This window comes from Bombus flavifrons, chromosome 9 (genome assembly GCF_040668555.2).
Source record: "Bombus flavifrons isolate JBK064 chromosome 9, iyBomFlav1_principal, whole genome shotgun sequence".
Classification (NCBI taxonomy): Eukaryota; Metazoa; Arthropoda; class Insecta; order Hymenoptera; family Apidae; genus Bombus; species Bombus flavifrons.
The window spans coordinates 3,002,065-3,016,874 of NC_138450.1; the positions used below are offsets into that span (position 1 = coordinate 3,002,065).

Sequence of the window (14,810 nt, forward strand, 5' to 3'; positions counted from 1 at the left end):
CACACTGGATATAAAGAAACACCAAAGCTTACTTTTATGTATATAATTATTTATATCATCAATTATAATGAATATATAGTTATGTACAATATTGAATCTCATTCTTTAACAATAACATCAACAACATGATTAAACAACGTTCCTCATTGGTACACAAATTGTAAATGTACAGATAAAAAAGCATTAGATGAGGTCAATGAGGCATCGAAGGTGGCGTACGCTCAGCGCGCCTTAATTTTCTTTTTTTCTTCTCTTTATACATTTTATAATTCCCATATATATATTTCGAATCATTTTTGGTATTTTGTTCGATTTGTTTTTATTCCTCTTCTTTTTCCCTCCTGGTTTTTTCACATTTTTTTAGGTTCTTTTTTAACGTTAATTATATATACTTCGTTTAGATACACACGTCTCACATACACACAAATGCGCCACGTGTATCCGTGCGACGCACGAAAATACGATTACGGGTGATGATATCGATTGAATCGGTGCATGATTTAATTATTAAAGAGAGTGCATGAATAATTTGTATCTCGCGAGCAGCCAGGCACGAGTTCCTACCTTGTAAGAGTGAATCGAGTAATATCTAAAATAACAATCGTCTATTTTTCTAATATATTTCGTAAGTGAAAGGTCAAACTAAAATTAACGGCCGTATTTTATAATTAATAAAGAAGAAACAAAAAGAAAAAGAAATAAGAAAGGAAAGTCAAAATTCGAAAGGATATTCACTCGTTTGTCAAGTAAAATTCTTCTGCCTGGCTAAACCCACGCGACGCAAATCTCGACCAATCATCTAAAACTCTACACAAGGCTCCGACAAATTTCATTTTTTTTTCTTTTTTTTAATCACTTAACGAACGATTTCCACAAAATCTAACGCGCAAACTTTTGTTTCGTATATAATCGCATCAAGGCGAGGCAGGGTCACCGAGAGTCCTCCATCTTGATTTAACGCGATTCTACAAGCCGCTAACTTCCTCAAACAATTAGTATGAAAAATTGACTGCTGTGAACAAACATTTTTCCCCAAAACAATATTCGTTCGATTACGAATTGTAATTTGTTTCGTTTATTTTCCTAAAGTGCGTGTCTTAAACTCGTTTCTTAAAACACTGACGCTCCTCGAGAAATCAAATTTTACGAAATCAAATAAGTAACACTAAACTGTCTTTCGATTTTCGTTCTTTCCTTCGCACGTATTTTCATCAATATGCTGATGAAAAATTAAGCGATTCGTTTATAATTATATACCCAGTCAGAGCTTTCGTTATCAAAGGATTCCTCGAAGATAAAAAGAAAAAGAGAAACAAAATACAGGATAGTCCATTCAGAGGAGAACGATAACGCACAAATGAATTTTTGTAATTGTTCAAATGAAAACGCGATTCTCTTTCGCTCTCCTAACTATTTACTCTTTTGACTCACTTCCAGCTTCTTTTAATCTCCGTCATTTGATTTTCTACAAATACTGTTCTGAAATTTTGTTAAAACTACAATTTCAATTGCTTTATCATCTTTCACGATAGCGAATAAAATGAATTTGTATACAAATTAGAAAATAAACATATCTAGCATTCATATTTTTATAGTTAATATAAAATAACGAGTTACGTGTGTAAAAATTGTGAATTAATGAATTCGTGTGCCGTTAATTTCTGAAATAAAAAGTCCTCTTTTACTGCTTTAACAGTGGATACTCAAAATAAAAAAAGCTTCGTCCACTAAACGTTCACTGACTCAATTTTCACATCGAACAAACCAAATATATAGTATATATATACTATACTGGGATAGGTCTTATCGTTTGATCTATCAAAATACAAAGAAAACTGAAAGCGTGTCAGTAACAGTAACAGTGCTCATCCCTGTTATAATCCTTAACATTACATTCGCAATCGATAGAAATAACGCATTAATTCCACATTAATAAAACATAGAAATTGATCGGCGTTTCCTCGCAGATCTACGTATACTAAAGTAATAGAAAAAAAAAGTGAAAAAGATATTTGGAAATCAGGAGCAACGAATGACACTTATTGCGGCTGATGCTGCACATTGTTTAGTATTATCATTTATACATCGATCAAGCTATCCGATTCGCACGCCTCACCGGCCCTTCTCGCCTTAATCGAGCCATATATAGAAAGTTATATACAACGATATAACACGAACTGCAGTGGCAGTGAATAGTGCATATGGATATTGCAAACAGTAGCAATGGCGGTGGCGGCGGCGACTCGTAATCGCGATACACGGCAGCGTCTACCACAGCTACTTTGTGTTTTCTCTTGTCCCCGATAATAATCGAACCGCTTCGTCCCATTTGCACATATATTTCTCTTTTTTAATCGATTAATGGTTAGTCTGATTTTTCATTGAACGATCGAGCACGGTAATCTGATGTTTTTTTTACATATATTTTCAGCGTATATCGTATTTGGTCGGATCACGCGATACCTTAATCCTTTGTTTTTGCACTCGTCATACTTCCGCACGCGCGAATCGTTTCCCCTGGTTTCCTTTCCCTTTTTTTTTCATTCCGCTTCGTACTCTTCTTTCTTCCCACGTATGTGCATCATTTTCATCGATGTGATAATCGCTTTTCTTTTCCCTCGTGTGTATTTCCCTTATCTGTGTGTTACGCGCGTGCATGCGCGCGCGCATGTGAGACAGAAAGAAAGGATGCGCGCGTATCCGCGTGTGTATGTTTTGTGTCTGTGAATCCATACCAGATATTTTCTGTGATTGTGTTGCCATATACATGCACTCGTACGTATCGTATGTGTATCATTACGTGTGCGTGTTTCAGTCATGGTTAGTGACAGAAAAAAGGGTGGGGCGGAGCGGGGGAAAGAGCAAGGAAGAAGTATTTGTGTATAGGTGTATCTGTGTATTTCCTTCCTTTGTTTTTATGTATGTATACCTTATTTGATCCGTCTTTGTTTTTTTGCTTCTTTACATACATACATATATATACATATACATGCATACAGACATATATACATACATACATACGTGTATACGTCTATGGATGTATGTACACATATGTACGTTCGTATGTACACACTCGTGTAGTTTCACAAAAATATATAAAAGAGAGTGTCTATGTATACATATATATGTGCATATATATCTGTAATGTATATATAGTCGTATCGATACATAATCGATTAATACTCAAGTTGTGTGGAAAAAGGGTATTTTTTTTCTTTTATCGTTAAATTATTATATATTCACACATATACGTACATACATACATGCATACATATATACATACATACAGACATACATACATACATCCACGCATGCATACGCGTTTATGTATAGAATCTGTACAAAGTGCTTGATTGAGATTTTTTATATCGTTAGCCGCAAAAGAAGACACTCAAGGTAAAGTTTACACGTAATCCTGCACTCCTGTTCGCACCTATCTCTTGTCGTAACGATGCACGTTATCGTCTGCAAACTGTTCGGTCTAAAACTAAACGTACAGAGTGACTGTTACACCTATGACAGATTATAGCCCTTCCCTTAATAAAATATAAAGCGAAAACAAGAGAATATCATAACACATAGAAAGAAGAAGGAAGTGAAGAAATATCGTGACGTATATCTACACATTCACTTATACCTGTCGCATTGAATGCAAATATAAATATAGTGCTTCGTATTAATCGTTTCTATTATTTCACATGTACAAATTAATATCTCGCAAACGCCTTTAAATAAATTGCTAGATCTACGTATTACTCGTGTACATGTAAATAATCTAGACATTTCACTTTTCTGATGAAAATTCATACCATTAAATATGATACTAACTTTTAGCTGCACAATACATAGGAAGTTACGAATCACATCGTAACGTGAAAAATGTGTCATTTAAACTACTTCGTTTATGGAATAAGAATATTGTTTCTTATTCGCAAGGTAATTAAGAAAATCGTTTAATATAGAAACATAGAAGCACATTTGCAAAGAAAGTACGTAACCATAAGAAAAGTGAAATCACGTATCTCTATCGTCGGTATCCTTTCATTTTCCAAGTAAGAGCTATGATCTGTTCTAGTTACAGTTATCACCCTGTACATACTCATATACAGATACATGTACATATATGTATACATATTTCCATTTGCTCACAAGGCAAGATACAAAATCACGATACAGGAGACGAACACACGACTGTCTTGCAAAGTGAACAATGCATCTACATGAAAGGAACCAAAACGGTCCTGTCAGTGCAGTTATATCTCAATCAATTGTTTCATATCTTCTATATCTTCCTCTTTCCTCCTCGTTCCGCTTCTTTTTTTTCTTTTTTTTTTCTTTTTTTGTCTGTTTTTATAGTTTACCGTCGAATGACAACATATTCATCTGTTCTGTACCTATTTACATATCCTGAATGAGCTACAGCGATGGTATACGTTAAGTCGCGAAGGCGATTACAATTCCTCAGCGATCAGCCTTGAAGATGTTCTCAAGCGTTTATAGTTAAGCTGTTTTGCTTCGCATTTGTTTTTTAAGTATTATTTCTTATCTTTTTTTTGCTTGTTTTCTTCTGTACTTCTGTATTCTCCTGAAAGCATAGAGCGTGGAATTATAGTCACACACCGTTTTACGCTTCAGAATAAGCCCGTTCAGTCCTTATGCGGCCTTCAACATCGAAGACAATTAATAATTTCATGTCTTACGAAGATTTAGGAAGCTTAACGTGTAGCTACCCTCGGACCGTGTTTCATCATACCGTATCCCGGTATCCCTTTGCCGTTTCTCTTCCTTTTTTTTTATTTCCCTTGGCAGATTTTTATCCTTATCCTATCTTCTTCTTCTTCATTCGCTTCTTCTTCTTCTTTCTTTTCTTCTTCATTTATCACTTGATGTTGTATTCCTTCTTTTATTTATTACACAACCAAGCCTCAACGTAGAAATGTTTCCGGTCACGATGTGAAAATAAATCACGTTAGCGATAAATAACAAGGAACAGAGAAATCTGCGGACACTATTAGAGGGAAACCGAATTCAGCTATACGAGTATTGACGAAATATATCACTGGCGACACATAACCAGCAGAAAAAACGGACGTGTTGATGATTCGTTCTATGGACGGGGTTTTGCGATTAATTCGTTGAGGGCATCGTATCGTAATGCCAGCCAATGAAGACTACAAATCGATTCAGTAGGGACGACGGGCGGCATGATGCGTTTCCTTTGCGTAATTATATGTAGGAATAAGGTCCGTCTGTGAGGGCGCTACACAGCAACAGTCAGGAGGCGTCATCCTTTCCCCGAGCTCCTCTGCTCGGCTTGTATTCCAGACCTGGATCGAATTGCATCAGCACGAAAACCTGCAGGTTATTCAGTAAAAAGGTAATATTATCATTAAAATAATGACTTTTAATAATAAACTTTTATATCTTAATCGTAAATAATTAAAATAATAATCAATCGAATAGTATAATCGAGTGATATCGAGTAATAGACATGGAAGCCCTTCGTACCTGATCTGTAGGCAATAACGTGAAGTCATCTGGAGGATTTGTAATGACGTATCGTTTAGAGGAAGCATCGCACGATGAGCTGGTATCTCGAAACCTAAAATTCAGTTACAAGTCAGCCGTGTGGAATACTCATAGCTTTCGAGACAACTTACGAATCTAAGCTAAATATTTATATGTATATACACATATGTACGATTAAAACTAAAACTATAGAACTAAAACTAAAACTAAACTAAACGCTGGCAACAGTAACTAAACACTAAACAAACAAGTGATACAAAGAGACAATCATAAAAAATGATGGGTATTTGTTGGATGAAGGCAACTTACGATCGTCGTTTCTTTTTTTTTTTTCGTGACGCGAAAACGCAAAATGCAAAAGTGTGGGCAAAAAATCAAAAGTTATATAGTAAGTACAAGAATGATATAGTAAGAGAATAATCAATGGCAGTATAATCGCAGCAGCAAGATGAAAGATTCTTAGAGAAAAAGATATATATATGTATATATAATATATGCGTATATTCTGTGTAGAGTAATCCAATAAATACCATCGAGAGAAGGAAAAAAGTCCGATACCTGTACCTGTACAGACCAATGCACAGCATTCCATACGACTTTAATGCTGCGACAAAGAGGTCACCGTACTTGCCTCCTTCGCCATATTGAGCCAATGGCCCGTCGTACAACGCGATTTGACCTACTCGACATCGATCTCTATTTGCCAGACTATCAGGTGTACTGTAAATAAATAAATAAGTCAATTGTGTATTATTCGAAATATGATACATTTTTATTGACACTGGTGTTAATAAAAACACTTGGCATTGGTGAAAAGTATCATTAAAATAGTATGAAACATTTTTACATTATCGTCCGTAAATGATTATAATGAGTACATGTTCTAACAATTAAATATACAGATTCCTATGAGTATATGTAAATTTCGCTCCACGGATGTTTCATTCGTCAGAGCATGCAACCCCCGCAACCATAATCTTGGTTACGAATTGCGTACTTAGAAGAGTTTATGTTTAAAATTATTATGTTTAAAATTAGCAAGTATCCCGTGAGTCGTAAAGAAGGATGTATGTGTCAAACTTTATCCGATTTACCTATAACCTCCTCGTAAACCTGCTCCTTCAGCGAGAATTAACTCTAACTCAGGCGTTGCTCCACCAGTGATTAGAGATCGAATTAAAGTCAGCGCGTTCTGGTTAAAGTACGTCTGTCACAGAAATAAAAGCAAGTATTACGATTAATATAAAGATATAAGTTACGAAGTTGAAGCTTCTTTCTGAAGAATAATAAAATAAATGACAATAGAGTGATAAATCACCAACTGACGCTATCACGATTGTCTAATTTATATTTACAGAAAAATTCATATAATTTATTAGTAATTATATATTAGTAGTTAACATTTATACGACGCCACAGTAAGGTCTTTAGTCAAATATTAACATTATAATCATAGAATACTACTAACCGTCGACATTAATGAATCTAATACGCTGACGGCAAAGGCAGTACCGCAAGCAAACGGTTGGGTAAGGTACAGTTCTGTGTCCGGATCATCGTCGTCGTCCTGGTCAAGGAACTGCACGTTGCTATCATTTACGAGTTCTGTTAACAAAAACACGAAAATATAAATGGCGTATTAACTTCCTTAGTGATAATAAACCAATAAGAAAAACAATAAGTAAATTCTTTATCCTATATATGAAGATTTCAGCTGAGACATATTTTTCATCTTTCATTAAAGAGCAACTTCAAAATTCTATGTATTGTCAACTAATTGCACATGGAAACTATGTTTGCACTTGATTTTGTGATTAAATATGTGTTTTTGTCAGCTTCTTGGACATTAAACAATATTAATGACATATGTTATGCAGACTAATATCAATCAAATTAAACTAATTATTATTCGTTTCTTGCAAAAATATTCTTTTGTGAATCTATTTCCGAACACTGTATTATCTATTTCCAAACAGCTTGTGTCTTCGAATCTGTCGCATTATTTTTCTTTTCAACAATTCTACGTTAAAATATTAAAAATATAATAAATAAAATAGCTACCAAGTGACGTGAAAATCGAAAGATCGACAAAGATTGATTCACATTCTTTTCGTGTAATGTTCATATAAAATAGTAAGTAAGGTGTACCTGTTATCATTGGCACGTTTGCTCCATAAACTGATCCCCGTCGCTGCAAAACGATTGGGCTGCCAACTGCGGTCAAATTACCTTGCTCATTATTTGCTGGAATTGCCACTTAATATTTAATGAAATGTACAGGATAGGATATAGGCAGTCGTTCAACTCGAAAGTTCATTAAAACACGAGCTTTATATTGAGAGGATATTACGAACCTTGGCTGAGCACTCCAATAGTGTCATCAAATGTCATAGCTTTGATATTAAGGGACGCGAGGATGGCTTCCTTGTCGGCGAGGGTGGGGTCATCGTTGCTAGGCACTTTAGCCGACAGGATACAACACATGTCGCACAGATTCACGTTAACGGCACGCAGATCTGCTCTGCTTAATGGTGAACCCTGCCACAGTACACGTAATTACATTGCAAATGCTCATTCTTAAATTCGGACACTTCTTTCTTCTTTTATAATATATTGTTGTTAAAAAGAACTATATTAGTTCGAAACGTTTGATCTTATATTGGGTTATAACACAAATTCGCCTTACATATATTATAGTAAATATAACGAATATACAGGATAAATTTATGCAATAAATAAATAAACAGGATAAATAGTTACAATCGTATATTTGGGTCTATATGTTGTAAATATACAAAATTTCGCAAATTCATAAATTCTAGTAAAGCGGAAAATTTTTATTTTCAAAGTGGCACAAACAAAATACAAATAAACTATGCAGAGATATTTATTTAAAGTGTAATAGAAAACAATCTAAATAATCGAAGAAGATTTATGTTATAGTATAGCAAAAGAAAGAAATTGAATAATTGAAGAAGATTTGTATTATAATAATAAAAAAGTAATTAATAGTTAGTAATAATCAAAAAAGAAATTGAATAATTGTGAAAGATTTCTTACGTTTAACACCGAAATCTTTGGTAGATTCTGCAACATCTTCCACTCGCGGCGGATGTAATCCACAGACCCAACTATTACTACGTGTTTAAGCTCGTGGTAATGAAAATTGGAAGCTCGTAATGGCATGACAAGGTTTCTCAGTCCGATGAGAGGCGAGTCGGGATCGGCGAATAGGCAAACAACAACATGTCCATTTAGAACTGTCATCGCCGCCTGATTACGATCCAGTATGCAGTCTTCGAGGTTACGGGATGGACTCCAGTGGAACATACCCGTTGAATCGTACTTCATTTCGGTCTTTTCGAAATCGAAGTCCTTTGCCTGATCGTCGGCTATTCCGACTTGAAGACCACCGTTGTTATTCACGTTCGTACCGCCCGAGGCTCTGCTCGTCGGCCTAAAAATATAATTTTCACTTTTACTATACAGAAATCGCAGTTCATTTTTACTCGATTAAATAACAAAATAAATACTAGTAAAATACTAGATTTATATAATACGCGCAAGTAGATGTAATAACATCCTTCGTGACTAATTTTTTGTGTTTTTAGCTTTACTTCAGCTCTTTAGCTGTATTCTATGCTATCCTATTAAAGCTAATAGTCCTGAAATACTCAAGCGAATGAATACTAGTTGAAACTATAACTTAAGTAAGCAGTATAGTTATATAACTACTTATCCTTTGTTTTCCTTAATTATTTTACTATGTTTCCCCTAACAAATTAACTCATTAATTGCCAACTGTTATCTCCAAAGTAGTTGTTTCATATATATATTTTCTTATTTAACGAAAAATTCTCATTCAGAGATCGCGAAATGTCATGACAGTTAATGAGCGTGTGTATCTTAAACAGCAAAACTATTTCGATTATTGCAATATCTTACGTCGCAAATAAATGCCTTCCTGTATCTAGTATACAAATTGCCAGATAATCATGCGTGATATAATAGAATTAGTAAGTACATTAATTACATCATAACCGACAACGAACGAAAAATTAGACACATTCAACCTTAAAATACTCTCAAGATACTCTAGACTAGTTTATAAAATGGGCTGTGTTAATTTCATTGCAATTTACTACGGATTACAGGATATAAATAAATTTCTGTCTTTAGTAATTAATTAAAAGAAATTAGCGAAGTTAAGTTACACGAAAATGTAATTATACTCGCTGAATCCATTATGCTTTAAAATTGTAAATTGGATCGTTTACAACACAATTTCTTCGGACTCGTTGCCATTTTTTAAGATGAAACAAAAGTTTCAGTTTGCTGTAAGTGTTCATATACTCATGCAGATTAATTCATGAAATTCATTATAATGGTAGATATTTTTCATGCCTGTAGCAATTTAATTGATAGTTTATCGGTAAAGAGTGAAAATGTAGCAGAGAATAAAGCGAAATAAACAAAGCAAAAGTAACTACGAAATCACATGGAAGAGAAAGTTTGGAGAAGGTTCCGATCGTCAAAGAAAAATTTAATTTTTACATAAAGAAGATAATTAGAAGAGGAAAATGATCGAAATACGCTGCAACATAAGCATTCGCATGCAATCTTGGCAAGCAGATTTCTATATTGCAAATATATTCAATCAAACGTATAGTGTAGAAGAAAGAACAGCGCGCTCAACGTGACAGTTAACGTAACAAAAGAAGCGTACATGAGCTTTTTGACTTCGTAGGCGAGATGGTAGCCAGGGTATGCGGACTCCTCTTGCGATCTGGAATCAGAAGGCATTTGAAACGTTGGATTCGTCGATTTGTAGACGCTCTTTTCTTCGTTCGCCATCGAATAACGTTAAATAATAACGATAAGGAAACAAGAATGAAAAAGTTCATTTATAAATAGCAATGACAATACATAATGATTTTCATGATTGGTTATGAAATTTGAAAATTTCGAATATTTGATTTCTTTTCATCTTTTCTTTTTTTGTTTAAAACGTAATGTACGATAAAATGATTCATTTCTGGATCAGTAACATTAAAAAATGAAAAATATATAAATGTAAGAATTATGTAGCTTCCTCTATTGGAATTATCTGCTTTGATAAAGTTTGACATCTATTCTATATTGATCAAACAAATGTGAGGAATGGATATAATTGCAGTGTATTCATGGAAAAAAATAAATACTAGGATGAATTCGTTGTCCTCGTTCTAAACAATGATCAACACAATAAGTGTGGTGCAAACAAGCGGATTTCATCATATAGGGATTTTTCACGTTTCAGCTGTACATATACAAAATTATAAAAGCACAGACAGCGGTCCTACCATAACAGGTAAAAGCTGGTCATTGGATATCGCGTAGGAAAAGGAAGAATTTATATTTCATGGGCTGCTATCAACTTGTTAACATGCGATATAATACTTTCGTGAGCCATCGAATAAAAGAGAGGAAATAAATGGAAAAGAAAATATTATACCTGAGTATTACATCGTGTAACTCTAACAATAATTATTTACTTTTTAGCACGAGGAATATTAGATTTCGTAGAGATATCTCTAAATAAATCTATTATCCTCAGCTTTCTTCGGTATGAGCAACAATTTGAGTGACGGAAGTTGTTACGGTATTACGATATTAATTAAATTAAAAATTAATTACAAAGAAATACATAATCTCATTACAACAAAAAACTCTGCTAAAACGTTATTGGCTTTGTCCTCGTTTTATTTTTCGAGCTACGTACGCTAGGAAATATATCATCAATTAAAAGGATGTCTTCCACCAACTGTAAAAATTATACCTCTAATTCTGCATGTCACAGTTTGTTACGATACATGGACCCAATATACTGCTAGTTCGTAGCCATCACGAACTTTTGCGTGTTGCTAGAAGGATAAGGGGAAAACAGGGAATGTCTATTTTTAATGAATTTACGTTGTACAGCGCCTTTTATTGATAGCAATTCCCGCAGAAAAGTTCCGTTCTGGAACTGCAGAACAGTTTTAGAATATACTGTTTCGATAAAATTAATCGCAGGAAACTAAATAATGAACAAAACTGATCGTACAGTATGTAGCCTGTTGCAAGATTACTTGAATTCATGAAGATGATTCTGGATCGCATGGAAGTTCTCTACCGAGAATAGTAATAATAGAATATTTATCGTCACTTATGTTGGATAACTTTTAAAAACATGCTAATTGAAGGAAGATAGATGCAAATATATCGTTAAAAGAATACTGTGTCAGACAGCGTAGTGCACTCTGTAAAGATAAATTATTTCATTGAAGATTCTTTTAACAGAGTAGTGTTCTTATATTTTGTGAAATGAATCGCTTCGAGTAATTGCTTCGACGTTCCATTAGGTTATTCAAAGTACATGATTTAAAATGATTTCATGATAGTATTGTAAAATGTATATGATTTTGTTAGCGATTAAAAACAAACACCTTACGATGTATATGCAACGATGAATTTTGTTCGACTTACGTATTAAAAGTGAACTAAACGATGTACAGTTTGAATAACCCATTGTATACAGCTTAAGAAAATTGTGTGGAAATAAAAGCTCGAGTCGTTCTACTCGTGCAAATAGAGGAGAAACAGGATCAACCGTAAAGTTTGTACAATAGTGAGAGTGCTTAGATGCAGACAGAGAAGTCACCAGGAAAAATTCACCACGAACTGCTGTTGTAATTGTGTACATATACTTCGTTACTATATAACAACCGAATATATTAAATCACACTTTATATAATTATGCTTGTATGTATATATAGTGACCACGTCTAATTAAACTTTGAGTGCACAAGAATTACTTTTTAACGTAAAATAAATAAACACAGGATAATTTTGCGGTGAAACAAAATTTGAAAATAAAATTCCAGCAACATTAATTCTATTTTTTTTTTTTCGATCGATGGGTTCAATAGTTAACGTGTAATTAATTCTCAGTAGTGAAATTCGCACGCTGTTTGTTAATGTGTAATGAAATATTTATGGCAAGTGATTAAAAAATGCGAACAATGAAGAGCGAATGCAAGGACGATGCACGTCCATGTTGTACACATTAAAGAGAGGATTAGATCTAAATTAAAACGAATACCTCTGATTGTACGGTTGATTTGGACTGGATAAACTGTCATTCGTCGCTCGATTCACATTCGGTTTCACCTTATTCACCTGCTTTGTTGAATTCATCATGGTCATCCCGACGGAATTCCGGTGATTTCTCATCGCTGTAACATGATAATATAATATTATACGTACATGTATATATGACCAGTATTTATATTTTTATTAATTATTATGTATAATACTGGCCACGATTATTAAAATACCTACTTTGTACCAAATGTCTAAACAATTTTGTCCACACAAACTGAATGGTTTGCGCTACTTTCATTTTCTAATTATTTTATTATAAATCTGTTCTTTTCCTGCTTATAATGTAAAATTTATCAAATACATTTATCAAATAGTTGCTTTCCAACGTACGAAATTCTTTTCAAAAGTATATTAAATATGTTAAATAGTATAAAATGTGTTGTACCTTTTCAATGTAAGTACGACAAGTACATAGATGTTTTAATATTTTTAGTCGACACTGTAGCTATATAATATTATATTTCTAATGGATATAGATGTTTATTTGTAATTACCGTTTGGATCATCTCGGTCGCGACTGATCTCACCTAAAATTCGTAAATTAGAATTAAGTTCTGTATAAATATATATTTTTTAACGTAGCTAATAGACAAAGCAACAATGATTAAGACAAATTACTCAGTACCACGCTGATCGTGGCCTAACTTCGTTTGTTATAACGCACTTTACTTTTTATCGACAAGAGCCTATAGCCTCATGCTTACTTACACGCGTACTTCGTTCGAAATTTTCCGCACGTGCCATCTTTTCAATTTTGAATAACTAGAATTGCTATGGACTGGCAAAGTACTTATGGTTTTCAAGAATATGTCAATTACACATATACTGTTATATTGGCAAATGAAAAAAAACATTCTTGCTCTATTAAAGTTACGCTAATACTGTAGAAGTTGCATCATATTAAAGAAAATTCGAGGAATATTATCCTTTGAAAATAAGAGTTTAAGAATGATTATTTGATAATAAAATTCCTTTATTTATTTAAAATTATAAAAATTATTCCTGTATTTTTATTATTTTTCTGTCACTTTTCAAATAAATTGGCGGTTGATGTTATTATTGATAAATCATAAAATACAGTGAAAACATTCATGAATATTTATTTTCCACTTATTTGATGGTAAAATTTCTTAAATCTCAAAAATGAGACAATCATAATAATATTAACACTATGTTATTGATATACTACCACTCTTAAAACAAATAACTTTTACAGTTAACAATATTCATGCATTAAATGATCCATTATTAAAATATCAATTGATTCATTTCTGAATACAGAACACATTTTTCTTCTGAATATAAAAAAAACTCGCGTGCTAAAATTTTGTAACGAGGACCTTCTTAAAAGAAAATCTGACGTATCGATGAAAACCAAGAAACATTCACGAACGCAAGCAATTTCTAGCCATCGTGACACGCGTCATTTGCATAAGTCAAGAAAAAAAAATTAGCATTTGTCTTGTTAACACCACCTATATTTAATAAATTTAAAAAATGAAACAATCAAAAATATGAAAAAATTGTGCTGTGTCTAATATTACCATAAGAAATAAATAAGAAATTATACGGTGTCTGTTTATCTACCGTGCTTTCTACAACTATCAATTTGTTCATTTTACACTCGATATTAAAAATTACACAAATAAAACGCATAATATGTAAATGACAATAAACTATAGAATATACTGAGGACATATGCGAGTCACACATATCAAAGAAGAAATATCGAAAAAGTATTTCTAAGCATCCTAAACCAAATAATATAATCTACATAGAACACAGAAAATTCCGAAAAAGATCGAATATCACTCAAAATTTCTGAATTCAAACAGCATTTCTCAAACTATCCACGAAATTTACGTGTTGTAAATTCTTCTATATTCTTTTCCTCGCTGAATAATTGGTTTCTATCATACGTATAGTGTTTAGTTTTGCAAGAAAGTTAAAGAGTGAGAAACGCTGATATCTTTAAATTCCTGCTTTACTACTTACGCAGACGAACACCAGCGAATGTTTTGCATATTTTGCACAAATTACATGGAAAGGTGTGTTTGTCGCGGATAAGGTTATCAAGCTTTCGGATTGACTTTCTT

The 14,810-nt window shown here is 33.2% G+C and overlaps 1 protein-coding gene across 50 annotated transcripts in view; it reads right to left on the reverse strand.

Annotated features, from left to right (window-relative positions):
• Positions 1-28: 28 nt before the first annotated feature.
• The window catches only part of slo (calcium-activated potassium channel slo), a 107,716-nt gene continuing 92,934 nt past the window's right edge, over positions 29-14,810 (reverse strand). For 36 of the 50 annotated variants that reach the window (XM_069120530.1, XM_069120529.1, XM_069120541.1 and 33 more), the window contains 11 exons: positions 13,209-13,241; positions 12,653-12,785; positions 10,256-10,315; positions 8,590-8,986; positions 7,884-8,067; positions 7,678-7,773; positions 6,998-7,134; positions 6,624-6,736; positions 6,088-6,249; positions 5,509-5,602; positions 29-5,355 (listed from right to left, as the gene is read on the reverse strand). In XM_069120530.1, coding sequence (XP_068976631.1) covers positions 5,275-5,355; positions 5,509-5,602; positions 6,088-6,249; positions 6,624-6,736; positions 6,998-7,134; positions 7,678-7,773; positions 7,884-8,067; positions 8,590-8,986; positions 10,256-10,315; positions 12,653-12,785; positions 13,209-13,241 — 1,490 coding nt within the window. In that variant the 3' untranslated portion in view covers positions 29-5,274. The remainder of the gene's footprint in view (positions 5,356-5,508; positions 5,603-6,087; positions 6,250-6,623; positions 6,737-6,997; positions 7,135-7,677; positions 7,774-7,883; positions 8,068-8,589; positions 8,987-10,255; positions 10,316-12,652; positions 12,786-13,208; positions 13,242-14,810) is intronic. The other 14 variants (XM_069120531.1, XM_069120567.1, XM_069120560.1 and 11 more) reach the window with 3 other exon arrangements.